A 19,081-nucleotide genomic window follows, 5' to 3' on the forward strand; every position below is an offset into this window, starting at 1 on the left:
AGTTGGTGATGAACAGAGGGCTTGGCATTCTGCAGTCCATGGGGTCGCAAAGAGTTGGACACGATTGAGCAACTGAACTGAACTGAACCCCCTCTCAACATGAGGTCTCACAGTTCTTCTAGAATGCCTTCCCCCAAGCTTAGTAAACCCAGCTTCTTAGGGAAGTTCTTGACAGTCTATGGATCATGAACTTTAGTAACCTGCTCTAGACATTGGTTGCTTTGGAGTAGCCCAATGTGGAGTTCCACTTTTTAAAAGCACCTGAACTTCCTTTGAATAATTAACTCTTCCTATTGGATGCCAGTCTAAAAAGACTCTAAGCTGGACCTCCCCTAGCCCAAGGTCAAGTACCTGACTTAGCTTGGCAAAATAATTACTCCTCCCTGGCGTTTGAAACCTGAATCAGAGACACAACATCATGGGTGGTGTCCAGACCAGGGGCAGTGCTGTGGGACTGGTCCTATGAATCCTGTCTCCTAGACCTGCCCATCTCTAACCTGGGGCCTCAGCTTTCCCATTAATGCAACAACACCCTTTACTTAGTTAAGCCAAAATCCTTGACTCTTTTAGTTCAGTCACTCAGTCATGTCTGATGTTTTGTGACCCCAGGTTCCCCTGTCCATCACCATCTCCCGGAGCCTGCTTAAACTCACGTCCATTGAGTCAGTGATGCCATCCAACCATCTCGTCCTTTATCATCCCCTTCTCTTCCTGCCATCAGTCTTTCTCAGCATCAGGGTCTTTTCTAATGAGTTGGCTCTTCACATCAGGTGGCCAAAGTATTGGAGCTTCAGCTTTAGCATCAGTCCTTCTAATGAATATTCATGGTTGATTTCCTTTAGGATTGACTGGTTTGATTTCCTTGCTGTCCAAAGGACTCTCAAGGGTATTCTCCAGCACCACAAAGATCAAGACAGATACACAACTGTTGTCTAAATAATGTCTTCACTTGTTTATCCACCCCAGGGCTAGGAATGTGGACACTCAGGCCCGTGGCAAGTTGTTCTCTATTATGGGATGAAGGTGGTTGTGGAGCCTTACTCCAACCTGGAAAATATATACCTTTGTTCTGACTGGGATCACTAGCACCCACTGTGTATACAAATGGCCTTGCACAACTTGGACAAGAGGGCACCTGATGATCAGGCACCATATCCCTGCCATTCGGAAATTATATCTGTCATATGTAAACAAACAGCTCCCACTGTGGCTTAGACCACAGTGGAGGGTTTGGTTAAGTGAGGTAGTCCCTCTGTACCTGAACAAAATCTGTGCTCTGACAAAATCAAATTACCAGCCCTGAAAACTCACAGATTAGGGAGGCTCTGGTTGCTCCACCAAGGACCTTTGTCCTGTGAGGCCCTGCCTGAGTAACATGCAGGCCACCCTCCATGGTTTTCTACCATAACAATATGGTAACAAGTGCCACATGCTGCTTCAATCTCTCAGACAGGTCCTAAGCGTCATACATAGGGTCCTTCCTCAAGTGTCCTTTGTGGGTTTTCAAGCTAATAAAGAGCTCAGCAGAGAGCGTGTGACAATTGATACAGGAGGGAAGTGGACAGGGCACAGTCTTTAAAAGAATGACAAAATACAAGGACACAAAATAAACTGACTAGAACCAAATAGGTCCAAGATGGCAGACAGAGTCGACATTCACTAGACCTTGAGCCTCAGTGCACATTAGCAAACTAAATGATACACCCACAGGCACCATGACCAGAGCTGTGTGCTTTCTCATGCATCAGCATGTAAACTCCTGACAGATAATTTCTGTTTCACCAGTGCATTATCTCCCTCCACTGCCTGGAATGGTATCTGAGGACTCACTGGATGCTCAATCAGTTCAGTTGCTCAGTAAAGTCCGAATCTTGGCGACCCCACAGACTGCAGCACGTCAGCCAGGCCTCCCTGTCCATCAACACTGCCAGAGTCCACTCAAACTCATGTCCATTGAGTCAGTGATGACATCCATCCATCTCATCCTCTGTCATCCCCTTCTCTTCTTCCCTTCAATCTTTCTCAGCATCAGGGTCTTTTCAAATGACTTAGCTCTTCACATCAGGAGGCTAAAGTATTGTAGTTTCAGCTTCAACATCAGTCCTTCCAATGAACTCAGGACTGATCTCCCTGAGGACGGACTAGTTGGATCTCCTTGCTGTCCAAGGGACTCTCAAGAGTCTTCTCCAACACCACAGTTCAAAAGCATCAATTCTTAGGTGCTCAGCTTTCTTTATAGCCCAACTCTCACAGTCATACGTGACTACGGGAAAAACCATAGCCTTGACTAGAGGGACCTTTGTTGACAAAGTAATTTCTCTGCTTTCTAATACACTGTCTAGGTTGGTCATAACTTTTCTTCCAAGAGGTAAGCATCTATTAATTTCATGGCTGCAGTCAACATCTGCAATGATTCTGGAGCTCCCCAAAATAAAGTCAGTCACTGTTTCCACTGTTTCTCCATCTATTTTCCATGAAGTGATGTGACTGGATGCCATGATCTTTGTTTTCTGAATGTTGAATTTTAAGTCAACTTTTTCATTCTCCTCTCACTTTCATCAAGAGGTTCTTTAGTTCCTCTTCACTTTCTGCAATAAGGGTGGTGTCATCTGCATATCTGAGGTTATTGATATCTCTCCCGGCAATCTTGATTCCAGCTTGTGCTTCTTCCAGCCCAGCGTTCCTCATGATGTACTCTGCATATAAATTAAATAAGCAGGGTGACAATATAAAACCTTGACATACTCTTTTTCCTATTTGGAACCACTCTGTTTTCCCATGTCCAGTTCTAACTGTTGCTTCCTGACCTGCATACAAGTTTCTCAAGAGGCAGGTCAGGTGGTCTGGGATTCCCATCTCTTTCAGAATTTTCCACAGATTATTGTGATCCACACAGTCAAAGGCTTTGGAATAGTTAATGAAGCAGAAATAGATGTTTTTCTGGAACTCTCTTGCTTTTTCCATGATCCAGCGGATATTGGCAATTTGATCTCTGGTTCCTCTGCCTTTTCTAAAACCAGCTTGAACATCTGGAAGTTCACGGTTCACATATTGCTGAAGCCTGGCTTGGAGAATTTTGAGCATGACTTTATTAGCATGGAGATGAGTGCAACTGTGCGGTAGTTTGAGCATTCTTTGGCATTGCCTTTCTTTGGGATTGGAATGAAGACTGACCTCTTCCAGTCCTGTGGCCACTGCTGAGTTTTCCAAATTTGCTGGCATATTGAGTGCAGCACTTTCACAGCATCATCTTTTAGGATTTGAAACAGCTCAACTGGAATTCCATCACCTCCACTAGCTTTGTTGGTAGTGATGTTTTCTAAGGCCCACTTGACTTCACATTCCAAGATGTCTGGCTCTAGGTGAGTGATCACACCATCGTGACTATCTGGGTCGTGAAGATCTTTTTGTACAGTTCTTCTGTGTATTCTTGCCACCTCTTCTTAATATCTTCTGCTTCTGTTAGGTCCATAAATTTCTGTCCTTTATCAAGCCCATCTTTGCATGAAATGTTCCCTTGGTATCTCTAATTTTCTTGAAGAGATCTCTTGTCTTTCCTATACTGTTGTTTTCCTCTATTTCTTTGCATTGATCACTGAGGAAGGCTTTCTTATCTCTCCTTGCTATTCTTTGGAACTCTGCATTCAGATGCTTATACCTTTCCTTTTCTCCTTTGCTTTTCACTTCTTTTCACAGCTATTTGTAAGGCCTCCTCAGACAGCCATTTTGCTTTTTTGCATTTCTTTTCCATGGGGATGGTCTTGGTCCCTGTCTCCTGTACAATGTCACGAACCTTTGTCCATAGTTCATCAGGCACTCTATCAATCAGATCTAGTCCCTTAAATCTATTTCTTACTTCCACTGTATAATCATAAGGGATTTGATTTAGGTCATATCTGAATGGTCTAGTGGTTTTCCCTACTTTCTTCAATTTAAGTCTGAACTTCGCAATAAGGAGTTCATGATCTGAGCCACAGTCAGCTCCTGGTCTTGTTTTTGCTAACTGTATAGCGCTTCTCCATCTTTGATTGCAAAGAATATAATCAATCTGATTTCGGTGTTGACCATCTGGTGATGTCCATGTGTAGAGTCTTCTCTTGTGTTGTTGGAAGAGGGTGTTTGCTATGACCAGTGCATTCTCTTGGCAAAACTCTATTAGCCTTTGCCCTGCTTCATTCCGTGCTCCAAGGCCAAATTTGCCTGTTACTCCAGGTGTTTCGTGACTTCCTACTTTTGCATTCCAGTCCCCTATAATGAAAAAGACACCTTTTTTGGGTGTTAGATTTTAAAGGTCTTGTAGATCTTTATAGAACCGTTCAACTTCGGCTTCTTCAGCATTACTGGTTGGGGCATAGGCTTGGGTTACTGTAGTATTGAATGGAAATGAACAGAGATCATTCTGTCATTTTTGAGATTGCATCCAAGTACTGCATTTCAGACTCTCTTGTTGACCATGATGGCTACTCCATTTCTTCTAAGGGATTCCTGCCCACAGTAGTAGATATAATGGTCATCTGAGTTCAATTCACCCATTCCAGTCCATTTTAGTTCACTGATTCCTAGAATGTTGATGTTCACTCTTGCCATCTCCTGTTTGACCACTTCTAATTTGCCTTGATTCATGGACCTAACATTCCAGGTTCCTATGCAATATTGCTCTTTCCAGCATTGGTCCTTGCTTCTATCACCAGTCACATCCACAACTGGGTATTGGTTTTGCTTTGGCTCCATCCCTTCATTCTTTCTGGAGTTATTTCTCCACTGATCTCCAGTAGCATACTGGGCACCTACCAGCTTGGGGAATTCCTCATTCAGTATCCTATCATTTTGCTTTTTCATACTGTTCATGGGGTTCTCAAGGCAAGTATACTGAAGCGGTTTGCCATTTCCTTCTCCAGTGGACCACATTCTGTCAGACCTCTCCACCATGACCTGCCCATCTTGGGTGGCCCCACACAGCATGGCTTAGTTTCACTGAGTTAGACAAGGCTGTGGTCCGTGTGATCAGATCAATTAGTTTTCTGTGATTATGATTTCAGTGTGTTTGCCCTCAGACGCCCTCTCGCAATACCTACCATCTTATTTGGGTTTCTCTTACCTTGGTGGTGGGGAATCTCTTCACGGCTGCTCCAGCAAAGCGCAGCCACTGCACACTAAGTCACTGTAAATGTTCAATGGTCATAAAAGGCTAGTGGCCACCATACCAGACAGCAAGATTACAGAACATAACCATTATCACAGAAAATTCTACTGGATGGTGCTACTGTAAAGAATCCATGTTTGGGACTTCCTTGGTGGTTCAGAGGTTAAGATTCTACCCTTCCGATGCAGGGTTGCCAACTGGATCCCTGATCAGGGAACTAAGATCCTGCATGTTACACAAAACAGCCAACAAACAAACAAACAAATAAAAAGAATCTTTGTTTCTGTCCGGAAATTGGCAGTATTGGGATTCTTCAGTACAGTTCAGTTCAGTTCAGTCACTCAGTCGTGTCCGACTCTCCGCGACCCCATGAATCACAGCACGCCAGGCCTCCCTGTCCATCACCAAATCCCGGAGTACACTCAAACTCACGTCCATCGAGTCGGTGATGCCATCCAGCCATCTCATTCTCGGTCGTCCCCTTCTCCTCCCGCCCCCAACCTTTCCCAGCACCAGAGTCTTTTCCAGTGAGTCAACTCGTCGCATGAGGTGGCCAAAGTATTGCAGTTTCAGCTTTAGCATCAGTCCCTCCAATGAACATCCAGGATTGATCTCCCTTAGAATAGACTGGTTGGATCTCCTTGCGGTACAAGGGACTCTCAAGAGTCTTCTCCAACACCACAGTTCAAAAGCATCGATTCTTCAGCGATCAGCCTTCTTCACAGTCCAACTCTCACATCCATACATGACCACGGGAAAAACCATTGCCTTGACTAGACGGACCTTGGTTGGCAAAGTAATGTCTCTGCTTTTTAACATACTATCAAGGTTGGTCATAAGTCATTGTATTTCCACAAACCACAGAAGCTGAATATATTTCTTTGATAATAAATTCCTTACAAACAGGGCCCGAGTGATACTTTTGACCATGTAGAACCCCTCAGGTACCCTCCCATGAACAGAGATCTTAATGTTTTTAGATGATGCTGTTGGTCCCCCAAACTAGACTCTCTGGCCCCCAAAGCAAGTATTAAGAATAACCAGTAAATTATCCCAGGGACAGGAATTAAAGCACAAAGGCTCATACTTCATCACCAGGTACCTACTGGGTCAAGCATGAAGAGGTCCACTCCTTGCCCTGTGGAAAGAGCCACCAGGGTTGCACTTCCGTAGAGCGCATAGCCAGCAGCCACAATGTTGCGACCTGGCTGCAGGGCATCCTTTTCAGAAGGCTCATCCTCTGAGGTCTGCAAGAAAGAAAGAGAAACATTACTGTCTCTGGAGAGGGCCTTTTGCCGGAGGCGGCATCACAGACTCGATGGACATGAGTTTGAGTAAGCTCTGGGAGTTGGTGATGGACAGTGGCACTTGGTGTGCTGCAGTCCATGGGGCTGCAAAGAGTCAGACACAACTGAGTGACTGAAATGAACTGAACTGAACTGAACTTCATATCTACTTGAACCACCAAAGAAAGTGCGGTTCTCAGATTTTCAAGCTTCAGTAAAGGTAGCTGGAGGAAATGAGTTGCCATGTTAATGACTGGGTCTAGCTGAGCCATTGCAAAGGCCATTCTTGGACTTCTCCATTTCCTGAACATAGTGTCCTCATCCTGCCAAGAACAGCATGCCAAGGTGCTAAAATCATAGCCTCTCTTAAAAATCATAAGCCATGCTCCTTAATGATTATAATGACCAAGGTCTTTGAGCTCTGATTTTGTGCAATATCTCATTCTACATACACAACAGCACTCTGAGATAGGTGTCTTTATGGTATCCATTATCCAGATGAAAAACTCAGAGCCTGAGTAATTGGATAATTCACCCAACATCAAAGCTGAGCTGGAATCAAGCCAGGCAACTGCCCCTTCAAGGCCCTGCCCCTGCCTGTTCCCACCCCCAGGGCCCAAGTCTACAAATCTGGACATTTTCCTGAGGAAGCTCCAACAGTGTGCGTGGAAGTGGGAATTCAGTGAGACAGGATGAGACAGGCATCCAAGGAAGAAGCAGAGAAGGTTCTTGATGGAAGGGGAGAGCCACAGATGAGACTGGATTTCACAACCTGCTTTTCCAAGGATCTCTTGAAGGGCTTGTCCTTCCCTACTTTCTCATGCTCAAAAAACCAAGGAATCAAATCTTATGAATTTGGAAAAAGGAGAGTGAACTTCCTGCCCCCACTGTAAGGAGCTGATTGGATGGGGGAAGGAGAGGCAAGAACATGGCCACTGGGGTTGCTCAGTTCTTTTTCCAACGTCGTCTAAGATTCTGACTACACTGCACACACTTTGGAAGCAGTGGCGGAGGAGGGGAATGTTTGCAGGAACACTCAGGCTCTGGTTCTACAACTTAACATCCTAATGGATGGCAAATGTGAGAGGAACTTTGAAGGAAAAGTGAATGGGCAGATCTGAATGAACTATTTTCAGAGCAACAGATCCAACTAGCTTCAGCTTCACACACTGAGCAAATAAGTATGACAGATGTAATAAGTTGAGGCTCCAAACTTGCTTCCCAAAGATCACCATACCCAAAGACTGTGGTGCTTCCTATGCAAGGACCAAATCAAAAATTGTTGACCTTACTGCTTCTGTCATTCGATTTTCTCCCATCTGTTTACTAGAGTAGCTACCACAGATATTCAGCTAAAGGCTGTGTTTTCTCTAGACACCAGTGAGTTTTGGCTAAAATGTTAGGGGAAGCACTGACTGAAACCACCCACATTGGTCAGGCACGATAGTAACCACTTGGGTGAGTTATTTAAGCCAGGAAGCCCTGGTGAGGAACACAGAACTAACAAGCCACCACCAACTGCAAGAGTTAGGAAAAGGTCAAAAGGAGATACCACATGTCCTATCAACCTCTCAAAATCTTCCTTGCTGGAATCCATCTTGGCTGAGCAATGTGTGCAATGTGTGCAGTAGGCCAAAATCAGAATAATCAGCCAGAGATGACCAGGAAATCAACCCCATCCCCATAAACCCCAGGACTGAGACTTGGAGCCACGTGGCAGAGCAGTCCTAGGTTCCCTCACCCGCTTGCTCATAACTGGGGCATCCTTCCCAATAAAGTCTCTTGTTCTGTCAGCACATGTGTCTCCTTGGACAATTCACTTCGAAGTGGTAGGCAAGAACCCACTCTTGGGCCCTGGAAGGGATCTCCCTTCCTGCAACAAAAAGACGGGTCCAGAAATACTACATAGAGATTTCCTCCTGAACAGAAAATTCCAGAGAACTGGAAACTGATAGAAGTGAAAGATAACACATTTAAAGTTCAGTTCAGTTCAGTCCAGTTCAGTCGCTCAGTCGTGTCCGACTCTTTGCAACCCCATGAATCACAGCACGCCAGGCCTCCCTGTCCATCACCAACTCCCGGAGTACACTCAAACTCATGTCCACAGAGTCGGTGATGCCATCCAGCCATCTCATTCTCTGTCGTCCCCGTCTCCTCCCACCCCCAATCCCTCCGAACATCAGACTCTTTTCCAGTGAGTCAACTTGTTGCATGAGGTGGCCAAAGTATTGGAGTTTCAGCTTAAGCATCAGTCCTTCCAATGAACACCCAGGACTGATCTCCTTTAGGATGGGCTGGTTGGATCTCCTTACAGTCCAAGGGACTCTCAAGAGTCTTCTCCAGCACCACAGTTCAAAAGCATCAATTCTTCAGCAATCAGCTTTCTTCACAGTCCAACTCTCACATCAGTGAATATGTTCATAGGAAAGAGAATGATAATGTGCTTGAATATTATACACACATTGGAAGCATGTCCATTATGATAATTAACTCCTGAAAAAAATATTGGGGGGGCATGCCATGTGGCTTGTAGGATCTTAGTTCCCCAACCAGGGATTTTAACCTGGGCCCCCAGGAATGAAATCATGGAGCCCTAACAATTGGACCATCAAGAAGTTCCTGAAAAAAAATTTCAAGGTAAAAAAATAAGTTGTAATTATATGAGATTTTATAACTTTTAAAGTACTGTCAGGGAGAAAGAAATTTTCCTCTACCCTTTTAAGTTCTTCAGGCTCTTCTAAGAATTATATTGATATGAGACAAATTAACAGGAGAAAAAAAAAAAAGGTTTAGTAATTTGTATACATGGGAGAGACCCAGGAAAACTGTAACTCATCAAAATGTCTAAAGCCCTCATCATCAGCTAAAGACAAAAGAGGATGTTGGAGGTAGTGGCTTGGGACTTCAAAGGTGAGGAAGGCAATTCACACGGAGATGGAAAAGCAAATGTTTGGTAAACAAATGTTCCCTGGACCCTGTGAAGACAATCGGATACAGAGTGCAATTCTAACAAACAGACTCTGCTAAGTTCCTCCCACGCTACAAGCCTAGTTTCATACTATAATATTGATGGTAATAGCTCCCTTCCAGAAACAAGGTCTTACTATACACATTGTTTTAGGCAACTGGGGGCTAGATTAAAGGTTCTTCCTGAGTCTTTCAGGCCTTAAAAATAATCGGCCTAAGTGAATTCTCATGCCATGGAGACACTTTTTGGGGTGGAAAATTTTGCTTCCCTATAGCACAGCACTTTCACATTATATTTTATGAAACAATGAAGAGGCTCTATAAAATTTTTTTGAAAGAGAATTTTTGTTTTTCTAAGAGAACTTTTCTCTTCTTCTGAAAGAGAAGAGAGAGGTCAGAAAGGTACACAGCATCTTGAAACCAGCCAGTGATAAAGCTGGTGCTTGACTCAAGTCTCTTGGTGGGAAGCCAGCATTCTTTTCAACAGCACTTGGAATATGGGGCCAAGTTTGCTGTCTGCTAGTAAAATTACAATGACCTTTTTTTGGTTATGCTGTGCAGCTTCTGAGATCTTAGCTCCCCTCCCAGGGATTGAACCCCCACGCTTGGCAGTGAAAGCACAGAGTCCTAACCACTGGATGATCAGGGATTCTCTTAAGGCCTTTATTTTTGCACCAAATTTTATCCTTCTTTAAAGATGCCACATTCCTTTTAAAATTTTTGTTATTTTCATATTTCCTCAGGACTACAAAAAACATTAATTAAAAAAACCCAGTATATTCCCTTTAATATTTTTCCTTACTTTCACAATCTTGCATTCTTTCTAACACTTTTTTCTTGCAGCTAGATACATTTTCATCCAATTTGCACATGTACTCAATAAATTCACTTTATTTCCAGATTCCCAAGCCACATACAGATTCTGAGAACCAGGCTCTAGAGAAACGATTCTCAATGTGGCCAAGCAGCAGCATTATCACCTGGGATCTTGGAAATGCAAATTCTTGAACCTCACTCCAGGCCTACAGAATCAGAAACCCTGGGCCCCCAGAATCAACCTTCCACACTAAAGTGTGGGAGCTACTGCTCTACAGCGTGATCTCTTAAGGACTTTCAGCAAAGTGGAAGTCAAAGGCAGAATTAGATTTTTTATTAAAATCTTCAGTTTTCCCCATTGAAGTTTCTGAAATATCTTCATTTAGTCATCACACATTTTCTGTGTATGAAACCAGAGTTCTGTTCTCTGATTTCTCCCAAACTAGAGCCTTTTCTTTCTCAGAGCTGTGATCCTGCAGCCTCCACTTGGCATCACACCTTGTCCTTGGTTCTCTAGACTCCGCACTGTGGCTTGAAAAGAACCATTCCTCCCCACTTTGGCTCCTCTGGCTTTGAATTACAAATAGACCTCACTGGCCTTCAATTCAGTTCAGGCTCTCAGTCGTCTCCAACTCTTTGTGACCCCATGGACTGCAGCACGCCAGGCCTCCCTGTCCATCAGCAACTCCCAGAGCTTGCTTAAACTCATGTCCATAGGTTAGTGATGCCATCCAACCATCTCATCCTCTGTCATCCCCTTCTCCTCCTGCCTTCAATCCTTCCCAGCATCAGGGTCTTTTCAAATGAATCAGCTCTTCACATCAGGTGGTCAAAGTATTGGAGTACAGCTTCAGCATCAGTCCTTCCAATGAATATTCAGGATTGATCTCCTTTAGGATGGACTGGTTGGATCTCCTTGCAGTCCAACGGACTCTCAAGAGTCTTCTCCAACACCACAGTTCAAAAGCATCAATTCTTCGGTGCTCAGCTTTTTTTGTAGTCCAACTCTCACATCCATACATGACTACTGGAAAAACCATAGCTTTGGCTAGATGGACTTTTGTTGGCAAAGTAACGTCTCTGCTTTTTAATACTCTGTCTAGGTTGCTCATAGTTTTTCTTGCAATGAACAAGCATCTTTTAACTTCATGGCTGTAGTCACCATCTGCAGTGATTTTGGAGTCCCCCAAAATAAAATCTCTCACTGTTTCCATTGTTTCCCCATCTATTTGCCATGAAGTGATGGAACCGGATCCCATGATCTTAGTTTTCTGAATGTTGAATTTTAAGCCAACTTTTCCACTCTCCTCTTTCATTTTCATCAAGAGGCTCTTTAGTTAACTGGCCTTAGAAAAATTTAAACAATACTTTCTAGACCCAGGGCTTCCCTCCAGCTATTGCCCCATCTCTGTCTTCATCTAGGTTCTAGAATGGAGAACATCTGCCTACACTGGTTATCTCCCTTCTCCTGTCCTCACTGCAGGCTGCCACTAAATTGGGCATACATTTTCCAGTCTTCCTCTTACTCTGCCTCTTGGCAGCACTGGATCCAGTGGCTGCTACCTCATTCATGAGATGTATCTCTCCTGAGCTTCTGTCCACGTCCCTCTTTTCTGAATTTCTTTCGAAGACTCTCCATATGCCTTCTCATTTGCTTTTGCCAGCTCCCCTTCTTCTGACCTTTTAAATGTCAGTGCTCCTCCTGGTTCTTCCCAGCACTCAGAATATCCAGCCAGAATATCTAAAGAACTTTCTTCATTGCCACCTTGTGGAATGTGGTGACTCCAACTGGCCCACACTATGCTCCAGAAATCTGTTTGGGGCTACAGCATTCTGGTGAATATCTACATAGAAGTTATTGGGTGACCATCTTTCCTCTGCCACTAGCCACAGAGAACAAGAGAAGACTGGGAAGGTGAGATGAGAGACTTCAAGGGAAAAAGCTCTCCTGGCCTGACCTTCTCTGATCCAGTCCCTCTCTGAAGCTTTGGGGTTTCCTGACTTATCCCTGACATTTATAACAGAGTCCTAACTAATAAAGCTCTCTTCTCTTTATATTCTACACACTTCTTCACCATCTCACCTGCAGCCAAAATTCTAAGCCCCACACAGATGCTGCCTCCCAGACCTACAGCTCCATCTCCCCTGAGCCCAGCCTCAGAGCCAACTGCCCACCAGACATTCTTGCTCAGGTATTCCACAGATGCCTCAATCTTAACATGTCTGAGATGGACTTTTCTGCCCCTTCTCACCCACCCCTCCCCAAATTCCTGATCTTCTCCCACTGCTGCCCGTCTTGACAAATGGTTCCTGGAGCAACTAGAGTGTCACCCTCCCTACCATCTCCTGACCATCCTCCTCGCCCTCATCCATAGCCTTTCAATCATTCAGTCCAGTCAGTCCTGCTAGCTCTCTCCCCAGGACCATGCCTTCCTCTGTATCCACCCCCACCACTACTTGGTCTGAACAAGCCATCAGCTTCTGCCTGGTCCCCTGACTTCATTCTCACCCTGCCCTCACCTATGACCCTTCTCTTCTCAAAACACTTCACTGACTTCCCACTGCCTTGGGGTCCAATATTCCTAACTCCTTTTACCAGGTCTTCCAAGACCTGGCCCTTGCTGGCTGACCAGGCTTGTCCAACACCATCCTCTCCCCCTCTAAACCCAGGCCCTGTTCTACAGCAACACCAAGCTTATTTTCTCTTCTTGAACATTTCATCCTGCATGTGAACTTCAGGACTCTGCCTGTGCATTTGTTTCTAGTCAGAATGGCTCTTTCCTTTCTCCCATACCCTTTGCCTGAGGAACTCATAGTCAGCCTTCAATTCTCAGGTAAAACATCAGCTTCCCCATGGAAGCCTTCCCAGACTTCAAGGTTTGGTCTTCTGGGTACTCAATGCTTTTCCTCTGATGCTCCCAACATAACTCATTAGCATGATTGATGTCTGGCTTCCTAAATAGTCTGTAAGCTCCATGCTGGCAGTGCTGACTGTCTTATTTACATCTGCTTTCCTACCTCCTAGTGCAATTTGGCCCATGGTTGTTGCATTCAGTTCATACACACATATACATATGCAAATTTATTCACACTCATATATACTTTTTCACCAGTATGCTGAATAATCTATTGTATGGGCACCCCAAATTTAATCAATCTCTGTCACTTAAAGTTTAGGTTTTTCCTAAATTTAAAAAACATTTTTGGACCCCCTGGTGATCCAGTGGTTAAAAGTCTGCCTGCCAATCCTGGGGACACAGATTGCACAGGAAGATTCCACATGCCACCAGGCAACTAAACCCATGCATCACAACTACTGAGCCCACATTTTAGAGCCGGCAAGCCACAACTACTGAAGCCTGCGTACCCGTGACCCCATGTAGACCCCATGTACTGCAACACAAGAAGCCACAACAACAAGAAGCCTGCACACTGCGACTAGAGAGTAGCTCCCTCTTGCAGCAACTAGACAAAGCCTTCACACAACAATGAAGACCCAGCACAATCAAAAATAAAATAAATTTTTTAAAATTTATTTTAAGTTTTTACTTAAAAATAATTATAGATCCACAGGAAGTTGCACAGGCAATAGAGATCTTGTGTACCTTTCACCCAATTTCCCCAAATAGTTATATTTTATATATTTTATGATAGTACAATATTAAAACCAGGAACTGACATTGGTATTAAGTGTATGCATAGCTCTATGGCATTTTAACATGAGTAGATTATGTACACATCACCACATAAAGATACAGCACTTAATTTGCATTTTCCTAATGACTTGTGATGTTGGACATTTTTCACGTGCTTATTTGCCAAAAAACTTATCTTACCTATTCTGTGACATGTCTCTTCATATTCCATGTTCTAAGTGAATTGTTTGGCATTTTTACAGTTGAGTTTTGAAAGTTCTTTTATATTCTAGGTATGAGTCCTTTGTCAGGCATGTGGTTTACAAATATTCTCTATAGTTTTTATACTCATCCCCTTAACAGAGATCTTTGCAGAGCAAAAGTTTTTAATTTTAATGAAATCCAACTATCATTTAAAAAATTTTATGGATCACATCACTTCATGGGAAATAGATGGAAAAACAGTGGAGACAGTGGCAGACTTTATTTTTTGGGGCTCCAAAATCACTGCAGATGCTGATTGCAGCCATGAAATTAAAAGACGCTTACTCCTTGGAAGGAAAGTTATGACCAACCTTGATAATATATTAAAAAGCAGAGACATTACTTTGCCAACAAAGGTCCGTCTAATCAAGGCTATGGTTTTTCCCGTGGTCATGTATGGATGTGAGAGTTGAACTGTGAAGAAAGCTGATCACCGAAGAATTGATGCTTTTGAACTGTGGTGTTGGAGAAGACTCTTGAGAGTTCCTTGTACTGTAAGGAGATACAACCAGTCCATTCTAAGGGAGATCAATCCTGGGTGTTCATTGGAAGGACTGATGCTAAAGCTGAAACTCCAATACTTTGGCCACCTCATGTGACGAGTTGACTCACTGGAAAAGACTCTGATGCTGGGAAGGGTTGGGGGCGGGAGGAGAAGGGGACAACCGAGGATGAGATGGCTGGATGGCATCATCGACTCTGTGGACTTGAGTCTGAGTGAGCTCCGGGAGTTGGTGATGGACAGGGAGGCCTGGCGTGCTGTGATTCATGGGGTTGCAGAGAGTTGGACACGACTGAGCGCCTGAACTGAACTGAACTGAATTTTGGAATTAGGTGTAAGAACTTAAGCCCTAATTCCTAGAGATTTTTATCTTATGTTTTACTATAATTTTTTTTAAAGTTTTACATTTAGGGAGTTCCCTGGCTGCTCAGTGGTTAGGATTCCAGGCTTTCACTGTAATGGCCCAGGTTCAATCTCTGGTCAGGGAACTGAGATTCCACAAGTTGTGTGGTGGGGCCAAAAAAAAAATAAAAGATAAGGTTTTAGGACTTCCCTAATGGTGTAAATGCAAATCTGCCTGTCGATGCAGAGGACACCAGTTTGATCCCTGTTCCAAAAAGATCCCACATACCTCGGAAGAACAAAGCCCATGTGCCACAACCACTGGACCCATGTCCTACGCTCAGCGCTGCAACTACTGAGCCCACTCATCTAGACACCATGCTGCACAACAAGAGAAGCTACTACTTTGTAAATAAATTTATTTGTATTCTTTTTTTTAATGGTGTGTTAGTCCCTCAGTCATGTCCGAATCTTTGTGACGCCATGGATGGTAGCCCGCCAGGCTCCTCTGTCCACAGGATTTCCCAGGCAAGAATACTGGAGTGGGTAGCCATTTCTTTCTCCAAGGCAAATTCCTGACCCAGGGGTTGAACCCAGGTCTTCTGAATTGCAGGCAGATTCTTTACCATCTGAGCCACCAAGGAAGCCACTCTTTTTTTTTTTTTTTTTTTAGATTCCACATACAAACAGAAATAGAGTTACAGACATGAAAAATAAACTTATGGTTTCTTGGTGGTGGTGGTCAGTCACTAAGTCGTATCCCACTCTTTGAGACTCCATGGCCTGCAGCATGCCAGTCTCCTCCATCCTCCACTATCTCCCTGAGTTTGCTTATATTCATATCCATTGAGTCAGTGATGATTTCTAACCATCTCATCCTTTGCCACCCTCGTCTCCTTTTGCCTTCAATCTTTCTCAATCACCAGGGTCTTTTCCAATGAGTCTGCTGTTACCATCAGGTGGTCAAAGTATTGAAGCTTCAGTTTCAGCAACAGTTCTCCCAGTGAATATTCAGGGCTGATTTCCTTTAGAACTGACTGATTGGATCTCCTTGTAGTCCAAAGGACTCTCTAGAGTCTCTTTCAGCACCTCAATGCAAAAGCATCAATTATTCAGCACTCAATACCCTTTAGGGTCCAACTCTCACACCCATACATGACTACTGGAAAAATCATAGCTTTGACTATATGGACCTTTGTTGGCAAAGTGATGTCTGTGCTTTTAAATACGCTGTGTAGGTTTGTCATAGCTTTCCTTCCAAGGAGCAAGTGCCTTTTAATTTCATGGCTATAGTCACCATCCTCAGTGATTTTGGAGCCCAAGAAAATAAAATCTCCCACTGCTTCCACTTTTCCCCCTTCTACTTGCATGAAGTAATGGTATTGAATGCCAAGATCTTAGTTTTTTGAATGTTGACTTTCAAGCCAGCTTTTTCACTCTCTTCTTTCACCTTCATCAAGAGGCTCTTTAGTTCCTCTTCACTTTCTGCAATGAATGATATCATCTGAATATCTGAGGTTGTTGCTGTTTCTCCTGGCAATCTTGATTCCAGCTTGTGATTCATCCAGCCTGGCATTTTGCATGATGTGCTCTGCATATGAGTTAAATAAGCAGGGTGACAATATACAGCCTTGTCATACTCCTTTCCCAATTTGGAAACAGTCAGTTGTTCCATTTCCAGTTCTGTTACTTCTTTACCCACATACAGGTTTCTCAGGAGACAGATAAGGTGGTCTGGTACTCCTGTCTCTTAAAGAATTTCCCACAGAAATTCTAAACAGACATTTCTCCAAAGAAGACATAAAGATGGCTAATAAACACATGAAAAAATGCTCAACATCCCTCATCATCAGAGAAATGCAAATCAAAACCACAATGAGATACCATTTCACACCAGTCAGAATGGTTGCTATCCAAAAGTCTACATGCAATAAGTGCTGGAGAGGGTGTGGAGAGAAGGGAACCCTCTTACACTGTTGGTGGGAATGCAAACTAGTACAGCCACTATGGAGAACAGTGTGGAGATTCCTCAGAAAACTGGAAATAGAACTGCCATATGATCCAGCGATCGCACTCCTGGGCATACACACCGAGGAAACCAGAATTGAAAGAGACACATGTACTCCAATGTTCATTGCAGCACTGTTTATAATAGCCAGGACATGGAAGCAACCTAGATGTCCATCTGCAGATGAATGGATAAGAAAGCTTTGGTACATATACACAATGGAGTATTTCTCAGCCATCAAAAAGAATGCATTTGAATCAGTTTTAATGAGGTGGATGAAATTGGAGCCAATTATACAGAGTGAAGTAAGCCAGAAAGAAGAACATCAATACCGTATATTAACGCATATATATGGAATTTAGAAAAATGGTAACCTGAACCCTGTATAAGAGACTGCAAAAGAGACATAGGCATTTAGAACAGTCTTCGGGACTCTGTGGGAGAGGGTGAAGGTGGAATGATTGGAGAGAATGGAATTGTAGCATGTATATTATCATAAGTGACCAGTCCAGGTTCGACGCATAAATTCTCCTCTGTTCATTTCTTTGCATTTGTGCTTTTTTAATAAAATTCTTTTTTAGATATAAAAAAAAATAATAATAAATAAATAAATAAAAGAATTTCCCACAGTTTATTGTGATTCACACAGTCAATGGCTTCAGCATAGTCAATGAAGCAGAAGTAACATTTTTCTGGTACTCCATTGCTTTCTCCATGATCCAACAAGTTTTGGCAATTTCATTGCTAATCACTCTGCCTTTTCTAAATCCAACCTGTACATGTGGAAGTTCTTGGGTCACATATTGTTGAAGCCTAGCTTGAAAGATTTTGAGCATTATCTTGCTAGCATGTGAAATGAGTGCAATTGTATGGTAGTTTGAACATTTTTTGCCACCTTCTTTGGGATTGGAATGAAAACTGACCAGCAGTCCTGTGGCCACTGCTGAGTCTTACAGATTTGCTGATATATTGAGTACAGCAGTTCAATAGCATCATCATTTAGGGTTTTTAATAGCTCAGCTGGAATTCTATCACCTCCACTAGGTTTGTTCATAGTAATGCTTCCTTAGGCCCACTTGACTTCACAATCCAGGATGTCTGGCTCTAGGTGAGTGACCACATTATTGTGGTTATCTGCGTCATTAAACCCTTTTTTTATTTTTTGGGGCTCCAAAATCACTGCAGATGCTGATTGCAGCTGTATGCATCCTGACTTGCATACAGGTTTCTCAAGAGGCAGCTCAGGTGGTCTAGTATGCCCATCTCTTTCAGAATTTTCCACAGTTTATTGTGATCCACACAATCAAAGTCTTTGACATAGTCAATAAAGCAGAAATAGATGTTTTTCTGGAACTCTTTCTTTTTCGATGATCCAGCAAATGTTGGCAATTTGATCTCTGGTGCCTCTGCCTTTTGTAAAAACCAGCTTGAACATCTGGAAGTTCACAATTCACATATTGCTGACGCCTGGCTTGGAGAATTTTGAGCATTACTTCGCTAGTGTGTGAGATGAGTGCAATTGTGCGGTAGTTTGAGCATTCTTTGGCATTGCCTTTCTTTGGGATTGGAATGAAAACTGACCTTTTTCCAGTCCTGTTGCCACTGCTGCATTTTCCAAATTTGCTGGCATATTGAGTGCAGCACTTTCACAGCATCATCTTTCAGGATTTGAAATAGCTCAACTGGAATTCCATCACCTCCACTAGAGTGATACTTCCTAAGGCCCACTTGACTTCATTTTTTTTTTTTATCTCAGTTTTATTTATTTATTTTACTTTACAATATTGTATTGGTTTTGCCATACATTGACATGAATCTGCCATGGGTGTACATGTGTTCCACATCCTGAACCCCTCTCCCACCTCCATCCCCATCCCATCCCTCTGGGTTATCCCAGTGCACCAGCCCCAAGCACCACGTATCATGCATCGAACCTGGACTGGTGATTCATTTCACATGTGATTATTTACATGTTTCAATGCTGTTCTCCCATATCATCCTGCCCTCACCCTCTCCCACAGAGTTTGAAAGACTCTGTGTCTCTTTTGCTGTCTCACTTACAGGGTGATTGTTACCATCTTTCTAAACTTCATATATATGCATTAGTATACTGTATTG

General features: G+C 43.3%; 1 protein-coding gene across 1 annotated transcript in view; it reads right to left on the reverse strand.

Annotated features, from left to right (window-relative positions):
• Positions 1-19,081, reverse strand: part of FBP2 (fructose-bisphosphatase 2) — a 47,768-nt gene that overhangs the window by 12,148 nt on the left and 16,539 nt on the right. Inside the window, exon 4 of the mRNA XM_055427416.2 lies at positions 6,250-6,390. Coding sequence (XP_055283391.1) covers positions 6,250-6,390 — 141 coding nt within the window. The remainder of the gene's footprint in view (positions 1-6,249; positions 6,391-19,081) is intronic.

The sequence above is a fragment of the Moschus berezovskii genome, chromosome 7, assembly GCF_049115385.1.
Source record: "Moschus berezovskii isolate FMDL1 chromosome 7, NW_MosBer_1.0, whole genome shotgun sequence".
In the NCBI taxonomy this organism is placed as follows: Eukaryota; Metazoa; Chordata; class Mammalia; order Artiodactyla; family Moschidae; genus Moschus; species Moschus berezovskii.